Raw genomic sequence first — 13,787 nt, 5'->3', positions numbered from 1 at the left:
ATATTACCAAAAATAATGTTCATACAGAATTGTTTTTGTTATGATATTCAAAAATTATTTTGACGGAGATTAAAATGAAGCTTTTCCAGTTAAAAAAAAAGTCTAACTGTGATGAAAATATCGCATTAATTTTATTAAATCATTTAATATAATAAGTAGTGAACGTTTTTTCTAAAAGTATTAAATTATTTGTTAATTTCAAGTAAACTTACAAAAACATTCTAAAAACTATTTATAATAATCTAAATAAATTTTAATTATTTCTAAACATCACAATTTTCTTATTTAGTTTTCTTGTACAAAAAATATGCTTAAATTAATTTGAAAGTATTCACACAAATGATTGAATCACATCCACTTTAATTCGCATTAAAGAGAAGCTACCTTTTGTAGTTTGTGTGCATTTTTGGTTATACTTATAAAATGTATATTCTAGCGACCAAATTCAAACACGCGGATCCATTGTATTTCACATCTTTTGTTGTTTTTCCCTCTGACGTTGATTTGAATCTATAGTTTCACTAACACGGGAGCAATGATATGCTTTTCACTTTTTTCTTTTGTTTTTTTCCCCTTTTGTCGTGATTTGCACATTGTTTCATTCACACGGAAGCAAGTGGCATCTATGCATGAGAAGAGGACCACTCCATATTCAGGCTCTTTCAACATTGTAGGACCTTCAAATGTTGCCGCATCAATTGAGGCATTTACTTTCACTCTTAAATCTTAATCTGTTTTTCTTTTTCTGTCACGAGTTCTTTCAGCTTCTTACTGCATAATATACATTAGTCTCACTCGTAATACTTGTTTAATGAGTTCTTAATTATATATAACAAGGTGAGAATAAAACATGATGGTGACACCATAAGAGTGTACATGTTTGGTCACTACTTCAATTATCGAGTTTTCTAGGTTTGAAGTTTAAGTGGTCATTGGCATGTACACATTTTTGTTGCAAATAGCACACATTCACTCTTTTAAGAAAAAGAAGAAAAGAGAAAAAAAGAGTGGAAGAAGAGGGAACACCACTTCCTCTTATCCCTTTAAAGATGAGGTGAATCTATCGTTAGGATTTCTGGAGCTGTTTTAGCCCTTCACTCTAGATATGTGTGGATAAGACAATGAATGTTACACAAATTTGTATGTTCTCTATATATAAACCCCCCTCAAAATATCCTATCTCCCGTGTACTTTTGCCCTTTGTTTTCTTTCTTCTATTCCTTTCTTTATTCTCTTTGTTTTTTTCCACACTTAGCTACACCAATGCATCACAGTCACCAATACCCTCTTCCTTGTTTGTATTGCCACCCACATAGCTATATTAGGATGGTAATATATTCTACCTGCTACCCTTTTTGTGATATAATATTATATACAGAACAGACATCACTTTACTTAAAAGACTATTATTGCTTTGATTTATTATAAGCTCCAAAGTAACCTTTGTGCATGGAAAATAATGCAGGTTCAGAATCTCATTGAGAGGTGCATGCTGTTTCACATGAGCCAAGAACAGTGCATAAGGGCTCTGGCAGAACATGCAGGGATTAAACCACTCGTTACTGTTACAGGTCATTCATTATCTTCACTTGAGGTTGTTTAATGGGTCGGTGGCTCTCAAACCAGAAGAAAGATATATAGCACTTGTGTATTGATGTCTGTGTTACACTTGGTGTTTCTTCTACAATTTGATCATGTGGATTAAATTATATTGTTTTGTGCAGTGTGGAAAGAGTTGCAAAAGGAAAACAAGGAATTCTTTAGAGCATATTTGCAAGTTGTCACTCCCAGACCATTCATAGGTAAGATCAATTGAGCCAAGATGTGTTTAATCTTTTGAACTGGGACGTGTATGAACATATTAAACTGTAATTATTAAGATTTTATTTCCAACCCAGCAACAGTTTATGACCACTAACCTTTTGTATGATTAGGCTGCAATAGTTATCACCAGTTTTTTTCCTTTTCAGGTAGATATTTTCAAAGGGCATCAAAATTGGCTAGAAGAAAACACCGGAAACGATGAAGTGAATAGAGGCTCATGAGTAATCCTACAAGGGAAAAGTGAGCTAGATTTCTCTGTTACCATGTGGTCGGTATCTCTCATTAATGGTTTGTGGGTGCAGACTCTTCTTCCTGTAACATATAGCGTGTAGATGCTTTTCTGGAAAGCATTAAAGAATAAAATTGTACCATAGTCGCATTATCTTTAACTTTTGGTGTGTAACAATGAAATATAAGAGTGATTAAAGTCTGTTACATTTCTTTTTGTGTAATTTTCTAATTTCAGGTGAGGTTTCTTGGTTTTGTTTTTTGTTTTTTTTGGTATCTGTGTATTCTAGCATTTTGATTGAAAGAAAGCTCTTACTGCTACTTGTATAAATTTGACAGTTAATTCGAATGAATCAAACTTAAGGATAGAACCTTTATAACTCTCTAGGTAAAACTTAGCAGTAATATTTTTCTTGATTTTCTGCCAGTTTTGGACTCTATAAAACAAACACACCTTAATTTTATTCTCAAGCTTCATTCCAAATACCAACACAAACACTATTAGAGATATATGGAGAAACTTTCACTTGACCAACAAACATTTGTGTGATCCTGAAAGATAATGAAGCTGACATGTTGGATCACAAAAGGGTGTCAGTCAAAACTATAAGACACTTTCTAAAGGTTAACGTCTTAAAGATAATGAATGTTTTATCATTCACACTCCATCATTTACACCCATGTAAATGTGTTAAATGTAAAGTCACAGTAAGATATGCAATGGGAAAGGAAGAGAGATGGCACAGGTGTAAAGTTAGTGTGAAATTTAGAGTGAAAAAAAATTGAAGCTTCAAGTTTCAATTTGTTAGCTATCTACCTACTCAACTCGTTTTCATTTGCGAGAGCGTCTTTTGTCAGAAGGCAAACCATGCAGTGGCAACTTCAGTGTTAGACAGAAAACAGGTTGTTGTTATGTGTGCTGCTGAGCCTTCATTCAAAAGGTGTCCTTTCCCAGACAGAATTCCTTGGAACCTTTCCTCCACGGAAACCTTGGCCTTCTTTGTTGACCTTAAAGTTTCACAAATGAAGTAAAGTCATATGCACTCAATGTCAAAGTACTGTATTATAAACAATAGGCTTACATTACTTTAGAAAGTCACTGCATTACATATACAACAGAGTGTGGGGACACTGACTAGTCACATAATGAAAATTGCTGTTTTATATACAGGATTGCTATTATTTTTTAGCATAGTTACACCTACTCGCTAAAGTTATGATTTTTTGGTGAAACGTATAATCTACCATCTTGTTTTCATTGTACATTCAATTATTGAAGTATTAAAACCATTCTCACTAACATAAGCCTTGCAAATCAATTCTGTGTGCTTAATAATATTTTGAAAATCATGTTTTTGGTAATTGTACTTTTACTTAAAAGTGATTATTTGGTAAACTTATATATATATATATATATATATATATATTATGTTGAGTAACAAATTAACAACATAATAGCTCATAACTAAAATAGAAAATATGTTATAATGTATTAAAACAACAAAAATTACAATACTCTTTTCTCTATCTTCAAGGAGAAAAACAATGATATATTTTCTTAAAAATAGGAAAAACAACTACAAAAGAATTGTAAGGAGAAACTTTTTTCCCCTCTTAATTTTTCTCTAAAACATTAAAGTAATAAAAAAGAAAATGAAGTGATTGTGGTGTGTCTTGTTAATAAAACATCGTGCTCCTCTTATAATAAGAAAGTAAGCACCAAAGTAAATTTTTCTCGTCAATGGACTTCTCTTTTCACATTCTCCCACTTGAATATTTTGATGAAATTAATCAAATCTTCGTACCATGATTTTTTCTTTGCCATTATGTTGCTTATTTTTTTGATGGGTGTCACTATAATCAAATCATATAAACTTTCATTGCTAACCGACTTTGTCATAACATATGTTAGGTTTTTAGTGGTGTGATTCTTTTGTATATTCACAATTCCTTCCTCTACCACTTTTGAAAACAAAGTGGTAGCGTATACCTATGTGCTTTGTCCTAAAACGAGAGACAAAATTTCTTACAATGTGAAAGATACTCTAAATGTCACAATATACAACAAGCTTTTGTTTCTTGTGGTCAAGTTCCTCCATTAACTTTTAAATCTATATAGCTTCCTTGCATGCTTGGGTAGCTACCATGTTTTGAGCTTCTTTAGCAGACATAACTACTTGATCATGTTACTTGGATAACCAACTTATTGTCCCTTTTGCAAATATACACATAACCAGTAGTATATCTCATTTTATCATGATCACATGCAAAATCTGAATCAGCATAGTCCTTCAATACTAATTTTAATCCTTAGATCTTAGTTTATCACACTAGCACAAAAATAAGAAAAGATCGCTCCTTATTTAATGCGGCTCAGCACTTAAACGCATTCGTAAAAAACGCGGTGACATTTTTGAAATTAATTTGATTTACAAATGCGGTTATTACTTTTAGCCGCATTTGTAAATTTAAGCGCTTGATTTACAAATGCGGTTATTTGAATAACCGCATTTGAAAATTGAAGCGATTGATTTACAAATGCGGTTATTCAAATAACCGCATTTGTAAATCAAATTTACCCTAAAAATTTTAGGCGCCTCAACAGTTTCGTAGTTTCTTTCTCTTTGCGCTCATCTCTCTTCTTCGTTTTCTCTCGTTTTCGAACTCATTGCTGCACTCGAAGGTATTTCGTTTCCATTGCAACTGCATTGAACTTCATTGCTTTTAATGATTTTCGCTTTCCCTGTTGCTTTCGTTTTTAATGGGTTTCGGTTTCCATTGCTGCATATCGAAGGTATTTTCCATTGGCTCGCCGCTCCGCCACTGCTTCCGCCGCCGCTGTCGTCGCCGCTGCCGCTGTTCCTCTTTGTCCTCTTCCACTCTTCTTAAATCATATACTAAAACCCCTAAAACCCTTTTGCTAATTCAGAAGAATATACAAATGCGGTTATTTGAAATAACCGCATTCGTAAATCGCATTTACAAATGCGGCTCTATAACCGCATTTGTATTTCTCTGATTTACTACTGCGTGCTGATCGAATGTGGCTCTATAGCCGCATTTGTAAATGTAAAATAGCCGCATTTGATTAGCATTTCTGCGCTAGTGTCACAATCACATGCAAATTTTGAATTAATATAGTCTTTAAAACTAATTTTGATCCTTTAAAACATAGGGCAACATCTGAGGTTCCTTTAATGTATCTAAGGATCATCTTAATTGCTCTCCAATGCTTTCCACCAGGATTTGTCATGAATCTACTAATTGTTGAACTAGGTACTTTGATGTCTCCAAATCCAAGATGAATGCTTGAAGACCTTGTTGTTGGTTGCGTGTGTGTGCTTAGTAGTCTTTGAATTGTTAATTCACTCTTTAAGATGATCCAAGGTTAATTAATCTTAATCTTTTTGAAAATATGAGTTTTCTAAAGAGTGAAATTTCTACCTGTTGAAATGTCGATTCAACCGGTTGTTTGACACTTGGTGACTTTTAAAATGAGTTTGAAGAGCTTGGCTTTGTTTTGACTTTGCTGTCAAACTGATTCAACTGGTTGTTTCAAGAATTCAATTGGTCGTTTTTCTAAAAACCTTAATAGAATTGGTGGTTCCAATATATTTTAAATGATTCCAATTGCTTTTGGTTTTTGATTTAAGTGCTTTGACCATTTGATTGAAGTATAAAAATGTTGTGTTGTGCTCCTATGCATTAACTAAGAAAGAGAGATTAATCAAAAACAGTTTTCAAGATTTCAAAAGCTTTGGATCATCTTAAGTGTGTGGAATAGGATTGAGTCTTGTACTTCTGAACTTTAAGCTTTGAATTACTCAGGTGTATTTTGTTCTTCTTCTTCCTTGAACATTGTATTTCTGTGTGTTCTGGTGTGATGCAGTTTCAGAAGGTGTTTCTAAAACTGTATAGTTTCCAAAAGTGGTGTGTGTTCTTGAAGGGTTCAAGATCATCACTTTTGGTGTGTGGTTTGTAATCTTAGGTTTGATTACAGGGATTTTTGCAGTGGTTAGATGAAGACTGGATATAGCTCTTGGTTAAGAGTGAACCATTATAAACATCTCGTGTCAATCTCTCTATCCCTACACTCATTACACTATTTTATCTTTGTTTTTCAAATCTGTTGGTATAAACAACCAGTTGTTTCGGGAAAACAACTAGTTGATTTTCTGGAATCAAACTAAAAACAGTTTTCTATTTGCCTGAACAAATTTTTAATTGATTAATTCTTCATAGCTTTTCACTCTATCTTCAATAAAAAATCTTTAAAAAATAATTCATCCCCCTCTTGTTTAAGGCCTCTAATTCTAACACTAATCACTCTCACTTCTTGAGCAATGTATGGTCTTGTACAAATCATGACATACACAAGGCTTCCTATCGCTGATGCATATGGTACTCGAGACATCTCCATCCTCTTTGCCTCATTACTAAGAACCGCACTTGAGGATAACTTACAATTGATATGAGGGTAGAAATTGGTTTGCAATCTTGCATATTGAAGTGTCGTAAGATTTTTAGTAAGTAATTATTTTGAGAAAGTCAATTCTTCCAATTTTTTCTGTCTCAATTGTTTAATTGTCCCAAGTCCTTCATATCAAACTCTCTAGTCAATTGTGTCTTTAATTCTTAGATTCAAGCTTTGTTGGGGGCCTACAACCAACATGTCATCTACATACAATAACAATATGATAAATCATTCTTATTAAACCTATTGTAATAGGTATAATGATTTGAACTCACTATGTTGTAACCAATACTAATAATGAAGTAATCGAATCATCTCTCGTACCAACACCTAGATGCATGCTTTAAATTGTACAAATATTTGTTCAACTTGAAAACCAAGTTTTCTTGTTCTTTAAAGACTTTAGTTGGCAAATATATTTCCCCTTCAAGTTCTACATGAAGAAAATCATTTTTTACATCTAATTTCTCAAGATGTAAATAAAATGTAACACACATAACCAAAACAACTCTAATTTTTGTCAATCTAACAATTGGTGAGAATATCTCACTGAAGTTAATGTCATATTTATGAGCATATTCCTTTACTATCAATCTAGCATGATATCGTTCCACTTGATCCTTGTCATCTCGTTTGATCTTATAGATCCACTTGTAACCAATGACTTTCCAACTTTTCCAAGTTTAGCAAACTTCCATGTCTTATTTTTGTGAAGAGCCTATATTTTTTTTCTTACATTGTTGTCATAAAAAAGAATAAGAAAGTAAACTACTTAAACCTCTTGAAAAGTTGAAGACTCTCCTCCTTCTTTATTTAGAAGACAATACACATCATGGCTTGTCATAAAATATTGTGAGAGCCAAGTTGATTTAACATTTTTTTCTTCTTGATCATTGGACTCCTCCATCACTAACCTCATTAGGTTCTTGTTCAGAGTCTACTCGTACTTTGAATTCCTTGAATATTGACTCATAAGCAAAGGACTAACCACTAGAGTTATGACTATGATAATACAAGAGTAGGACTTAGTTGAGCTCACCAGGGTCAAACTCTTATCATCTTGGATCAAGTTCTAGTCTATAGAAATGTATGAGTAGAATATGATTTATTTGAGTTTGTATTTGATAAATAATTTGGGACTTTTATTTGGGAAAACTAGTATAGGATTTTTGGGCTTGTATTTGGGTATATTGTAGACTAGGTTAGAATTAGGGTTTTTATACCTACCTAGGGTTTCAAATGGGCTTCTCTTGGAACAAGAGAAAGCCTATGCCATTCATAGGAGCATCTTTGTATTTCAAGCTAGGGATGGAAAAGTGGAGAACACACCTAGGATCACATGGGAAGCATGACATGCTTGATGCCCAAGTTTGAAAACCTTCAAACTTGAATTTTCCCTTTCACTTTCTCCACTCCTTGGTTGAGTTTTAGGACTATAAATAAGTGTGCTTCACTCTTGTATTTCTTAGCTTGAATGAGTATTGTTATGCTGCCTAATTTTGTTCATACAACTTGTTCTTGAGTTCTCTCTAGGGTAGTATCCTTTGTAGCGATCCCTAGACTTCTTCCTAATGAGTTAGCATCATCTCTCACCTTTCATCTTCACCTATTCCACTTCAAACACCGAATATCAACCTTGTTCTTCTATTTCTTTCACACTCATATTGCTCTATACTTCATCCAAATATGACTTCTACAAATATTCATAAAAAAAGAGGCCATCACATCTGATTTACTCTTAATAAGGTACACCTACAATCTCCTGGAGTAATCATCAATAAATGATACAAAATATTTTACTTCTCTAAGGGATAATATTGATGATTCACACAAATAAGAACAAATCAAGTCTAATATGTATTTACTTTTTGTAGCCACTTTAACAAACTTTAATTTATGTTGCTTGCTTATCAAGCAGTGCTCTCTCAGGTAAAACAACACTTTTAAGTCTAGGTAAAAGATTACATTTTGCAAGAATTTTTAGACCTAGCTCTAACATATGACCAAGTCAATGATGTCACATTATCATTGCTTCTAGAATTATTGATGCAATTGTTGCATCTTCTTCTTGCAATGTATCTCTAAAAAACATGTACAACTTTTCCATGATCTTTTCTGCTTACATCTCTACAAATTTTCACAACCTTTAAGATCTTACCTTCATGGATCTTACACCCAAGGTCATCTAATTACCCAATAGATAGTAGATTCTTCTTGAAGTACTTCACATTTCGTACCCTTTAAATTATGAGTACAATACCATCATACATTTTTATTTTGATAGAACTAACTCTAGTAATCTCTAAGGCATTGTTATTTTCCATGACCACTATTGTTCTTTCTCAAAATTGCCTTCATATTCAATTTACACGAGAAATTATTCTCATTGAACTTCTCTATCTCATACTTTGTTTCCATGGCTTTAAAATCACTTTATGCACTTTTCACTATGAATAGTATTGAATATTGAAACAACAATGGTAGATCGCCAACCATTACAGCAAGTAAGTTTTCAAGAAAAGAGATAAGTCAGTAATGAACACAGTTAAATACCAAAGTCTTTCCTTAGATAAAACATTCCTATATATGTACTTTCAAACTACCACATTTTTTATCAATAAAAAAATAACTCCTTTTTTATATGAAAAATCAGACTAACTGCAAGCACAAAGCATATTCAGATTTTTCTACATTTTAGTAACAAAACATAATACAATCAGGAAACCAAGCTTTGATATCACTATTAGATATCAAAGTAACAACATAAAAACACAAAACTAAATAAAAGATGAAAAAAAATAACAAAACAGACAATAGAGAATAATGTAATTTTACTAAAGAAAAAAAAATCACAATACCTTCTCTCTAACTCCAAAGAGAAAACAATAACATAATCTTTACGAAATATGAAAACAATACTATATAGAGATAAAATATTTTTTCTTTCTCAATTTTTCTCTCAAACACTAAAGTAATAGAAAAGAAAATAAAATGATTTTAGTGTGTCTTAATAAGAAAATATTATATTTTTTTATAATAAGAAAAGTAAGCATAGATGTAAAAAAATTTCTATGTAAAATTTCACTTTTCATAATATGGGTGTGTGTTTTAGTACTTCTTTTTCTAGAATGAGTGTTATCGAATTATGTACTAGGCTTGAAATCTAGTTTAAATAGCTATAAAACAAGACATTATAATTGCCATGGAATTTTAACTACATGGGAGGGTTTTTTTTTCTTCTATAGGAGTAAGAATTCAACTACTAACAAGATTTTAAATATAAAATTTTATATTTATTAGATCTTAAATTAAAGAAAACAACTAATATTTTCATCATTGAAGGAAAAGATAATATTTTCATCGTGAAAATATTTTTTTTTATAAAACTGATCAAAATCTTCAAAATAATAAAATATATTTTTAATTTTTTATTAGAAAAAAAACGGTGTACCTTGCAAGATGTTACTTAATATTTTAAAATAATGTTTATTATTAGAATAAAAATAAGATGAGATAATAAAAGACTTATATCTTATATTATATCACTACAAAGAAAATTATTAAATAGAAATCAATCTTAAAGACAAAAACTAATTAGTCACTCTATTGACTAAATTAGATACTACAAAAAGTATTGGTATCTAAATTAGTTTCTATTATTAATAAATAGTTTTTAAATTGGTATCTAATTAACTACCAAAATTTTACATACCAACTTTGGAATTAAAAGTAATTGATAGCTAAAATCTTGATAGCTAGTTAGATACTAATTTAGAAACTAGTTTATAAATTTTATTAATAATAAAATTATTTTAAATATCAATAGTTTTTTTAATATCTAAAATAATATTTAATTTAGTTAATATATTGACTAATTATTTTTTTTAAAAATAAATTTCTATTTAATTATATTATTGTAATATATAGAAAGATTTATCAGTAAAAAAATACAATATCTCAAAAGAATATTATATATTAAAAGTATTACAAGACAAAAATATATTAATTCAAAGAATACATGAACTAAAATTAAGATTGATTAGAAATATGAGAATAAAAATATAATTTTTTATATAATGTAATAACTATCTAGAATGCTTTTGTAATAAATAAACGGTTCCACGTGACGTTGATGGGTCAGGATGATGAGGATAAGTCTCTTCTACTGAAATAATTAATGAATTCTTGTTGAGTAATTGTACTATCTCTGTTGCACAGAAGATAAATTGACACTACCATACCACACTGCCAAAACAAATAAGCTCCCATTGAAACACACTGACTGGGTAAAAAATAGAAAATAAAATATTGATAATAAAAACGGTATTTAAATAAGAAAAAACAAAGCAAAATGAGAAAAAAAATGCATTTTTATTTATATATTATTTTATTTTACTTCTTATTAGACATGAAATCAGAATAATTCCTCATTGAATTTCATAATATCTAAATACTTATAAAATATATCGTTATTTGAAAAATTACGTATAGAACATTATTATGCATATATTACACAAAATTTAGTTTTTAAATTTGAAAAAAATGTGTTACTTTTAACTGCAGAGCCAAATACACTATAGTTTATAGTTTTTTAAAATTTTCTTCATCTCTTTATATAAGAAAATGTTACTTTAACCGTTATAAAATGTATAGACACCAAGTTCACAATATGATCTAACATATATGATCTAACATAGTATAATTGTAAATTTATTTTATTTAAATAAAAAATATTTCTCTCTTCAAATATTTTTCTCTTCAATGTAAAATTATCAACCTATCATTCCTTGAAAGACTCTCCATGTAAAGAATTTTAAAAGATACCATCAGCTAATTTCTCATTTTCTTATAAAGGGTTGATTTTTGTAATTCTTTTTATTATTGATAGAGATGGAATAGATACTAAGAAGTCTTTTTGATTGATATGTATATGAAAAAGTACTTTATGAGTATCATTTCTATATAAGTGTCGGATTATTTTTGTGATCTCATTTAATTTCATTGGTATTTGCTCATTATAAAAAAAACATGTAAAGAATTATTTCACCATTACTTTTAACAGTTTCTCAAAATAACGATATTTTTTTGAGTTTTATATGATATTTACCTCAGGAGCATTGAAAGACTCTACATGGCAATCTAGATCCACAAGTTTACAGCTGTCTGCTTCTCCTTTGCACTGAGAAGGGGGGAAATTGGCCCACTGAAAGTCACCAAAAACATAAACATACTCACTATTTCTTTTAAGGTACATTTCTTCACCACAAGTTACTATGCAGTTTAAAAACCTTACATTTTTCGCCGCAGTGCTGAAAGCTTCTTTGTGGGCCATTTTAGGGTTTTCTGCCTTTAGCCTTTTAATCTCTTCTCTGCATTTAACTAATATTACGTTAGAATTATGCAAAGTTTAAGTATACGGTTTATGTTTGTAGTCTATGCACACAACTTTGTGTTGTTAAAACATTACTTGATGAAGCGGTTATAAGCAGATGGTGTTCTCTGTCTCTTCTCTGGGGCTGAAAAGATTCCAGTCATAAAAAATGAATAAGTTTATAAGGGAATACACCAAAACTTGCTTCAATACTTATTAAGGTTTTTACGTACGTTTGTTCACAACATTGGAAAGTTGAGGCATGTTCTGTTCCTCACAATCTGAATAGTTCATTCTGGATGCATTATAGCTTTTCAAAGTCTTGTTTGCACCATCTTCTGAACTACCTTTGCTTGGCTGGAGAATGAGGATATTCCAAATGTATTCAAAGTTAATCACCAATAAGTGATGCTTTCATGGAAGAAGAGCATATTTGAAGTTAAAAGGTAAGTATGTGGGTGAATGGAGTCACCACCAAGAACTAGTACTAGAAATAAAGAATTGAGAGAGAATGAAAGGTAACCAAGATGACCTCAAGATGAGTAAGAGAAGCAAGAAGGTGGAAAGGGACAAAGGAAGTTTTCTTCATATTAACAGAGAGAAGGCTTGTGCAGTGGCCGCATCTGACTGTCACCACCATTGAGAAACTGCTGCATGGGACGCTTACCTGCATCTCAGAACATTGAATTGGAACAGAAATATGGAAAAGAAGAACTAAAACCAACGCATGCACCTAGCTATATATCTAGAGAACTCATTACCATTAATGTTGTGGTACAGAATCCACATTCTACGTAACATATCTGTTCTGGAAGATCGAAAAGATGGTTCAGTGTTGACATGGCTGTGCTACAGGTGTTTGAAGTGTATGAGAAAGAGAGAGGGAGAGAGAGAGGGAGAGAGAGATTGAAGATGTAGCTCATTGTACACAAGTAAGAATTTATAGCTGAAAGTGATAATTTCTCTCTCCCTTTAATGGTTTTGAGGTAGGGGTACTTAATGGTGATTTTTATTGCCGGAATGCACTCCAACATTGATGCTAAGGACCAGGAGAGTTTAAGTTTTTCAACCCTTTCATGATATTTAGAGGTTGAGGGCTAAAATTACTGTCACTCCCCTTGGAAGAAGATGGTTTATGATATAGTTTTACCTTTTTCCATTTTCAATTTAAATGTGATATTTACCTTGAAAAATGATATGTTACTTGAAAGGTAGATCCATCTATCAATTTAAAAAAGTGTTGAAAAATCAAAAATCAAAACTCATTGATTATTATTATTATTATAATTATCTTGTTGTACTTTTTACATCATTAGAGTTTACTACCCAATCACTATTAGAGTATAGCCTTGGAAAATTTCTCTCTTCTTCTTCAGGAAATGAAGACTAAGATCAATTGTGCCTTTGATATATCTTAAAATTGTGTTTGTTGCACTAATGTGAACTTGGCTTGGAAAATGCATGAATCTTGATAATAATCTCACAAGTACTAGATTATTGGTCTATTAAATAGATACAACATGCTTCTATAAATAGATATGTATAATCATTTCGTCATATTTCCATCCAGATTAAACTTTTCATTTACCACAAAGGGAGCTGCAAAATATTTGTAATTCTCCATATGAAACTTTCTTCAAGATCTTCGTGAGATACTTATTTTTGAGAGATAAAGATTTCGTCATATAATTGGAGTGTCTCCATCCTAATAAAATAATTTACTAAATCTAGGTTTGTCCTTTTAGATGAATCAAATATATATACTTATTTTTTTAAACTAGAGAATAGTTCTTCTCCCTCATCTCTCAGCACTCAAAAGAATCTAGTTTATATATCTAGTTTATATATCTATGTATAAGATGTCGTCCGTTGCGTTGAAGGAGATTGAGA

The 13,787-nt window shown here is 31.0% G+C and overlaps 2 protein-coding genes across 3 annotated transcripts; one reads left to right on the top strand and one right to left on the bottom strand.

Annotated features, from left to right (window-relative positions):
• Positions 1-1,012: 1,012 nt before the first annotated feature.
• Positions 1,013-2,259, top strand: LOC137806560 (uncharacterized). 2 transcript variants are annotated; one of them, XM_068606754.2, is made up of 4 exons: positions 1,013-1,329; positions 1,466-1,571; positions 1,725-1,802; positions 1,971-2,259. In XM_068606754.2, exons 1-4 carry the CDS (start codon positions 1,126-1,128, stop codon positions 2,024-2,026), a joined length of 444 nt encoding a protein of 147 aa, XP_068462855.1. In that variant the 5' UTR covers positions 1,013-1,125; the 3' UTR covers positions 2,027-2,259. The 2 variants fall into 2 exon arrangements, with proteins under 2 accessions (XP_068462855.1, XP_068462856.2); XM_068606755.2 differs by lacking the exon at positions 1,013-1,329 and having other exon boundaries at positions 1,347-1,571.
• Positions 2,260-2,691: 432 nt separating this feature from the next.
• On the bottom strand, positions 2,692-12,806 carry LOC137806558 (axial regulator YABBY 4). Its single transcript, XM_068606753.2, has 7 exons — positions 12,659-12,806; positions 12,430-12,564; positions 12,131-12,254; positions 11,994-12,042; positions 11,820-11,895; positions 11,634-11,729; positions 2,692-3,060 (listed from the first exon to the last, which is right to left on the bottom strand). Exons 1-7 carry the CDS (start codon positions 12,737-12,739, stop codon positions 2,983-2,985), a joined length of 639 nt encoding a protein of 212 aa, XP_068462854.2. The 5' UTR covers positions 12,740-12,806; the 3' UTR covers positions 2,692-2,982.
• Between the last annotated feature and the right edge of the window lie 981 nt (positions 12,807-13,787).

This window comes from Phaseolus vulgaris, chromosome 3 (genome assembly GCF_051622355.1).
Source record: "Phaseolus vulgaris cultivar YP4 chromosome 3, ASM5162235v1, whole genome shotgun sequence".
Lineage (NCBI taxonomy): Eukaryota > Viridiplantae > Streptophyta > Magnoliopsida > Fabales > Fabaceae > Phaseolus > Phaseolus vulgaris.
The sequence above is the reverse complement of the archived record's forward strand: the minus strand, read 5'-3'. Positions and strand labels throughout refer to the sequence as shown.

Coding starts and splice junctions, on each gene's coding strand:
- LOC137806560 (XM_068606754.2), top strand. CDS start 1,126: ATGTTACACAAATTTGTATGTTCTCTATATATAAACCCCCCTCAAAAT. Junction 1,330..1,465: donor CACATAGCTATATTAGGATG/GTAATATATTCT, acceptor AAAATAATGCAG/GTTCAGAATCTCATTGAGAG. Junction 1,803..1,970: donor CACTCCCAGACCATTCATAG/GTAAGATCAATT, acceptor TTTCCTTTTCAG/GTAGATATTTTCAAAGGGCA.
- LOC137806558 (XM_068606753.2), bottom strand. CDS start 12,739: ATGTCAACACTGAACCATCTTTTCGATCTTCCAGAACAGATATGTTAC. Junction 12,255..12,429: donor CTTCTCTTACTCATCTTGAG/GTCATCTTGGTT, acceptor CTCATTCTCCAG/CCAAGCAAAGGTAGTTCAGA. Junction 11,730..11,819: donor TCAGCACTGCGGCGAAAAAT/GTAAGGTTTTTA, acceptor GGTGACTTTCAG/TGGGCCAATTTCCCCCCTTC.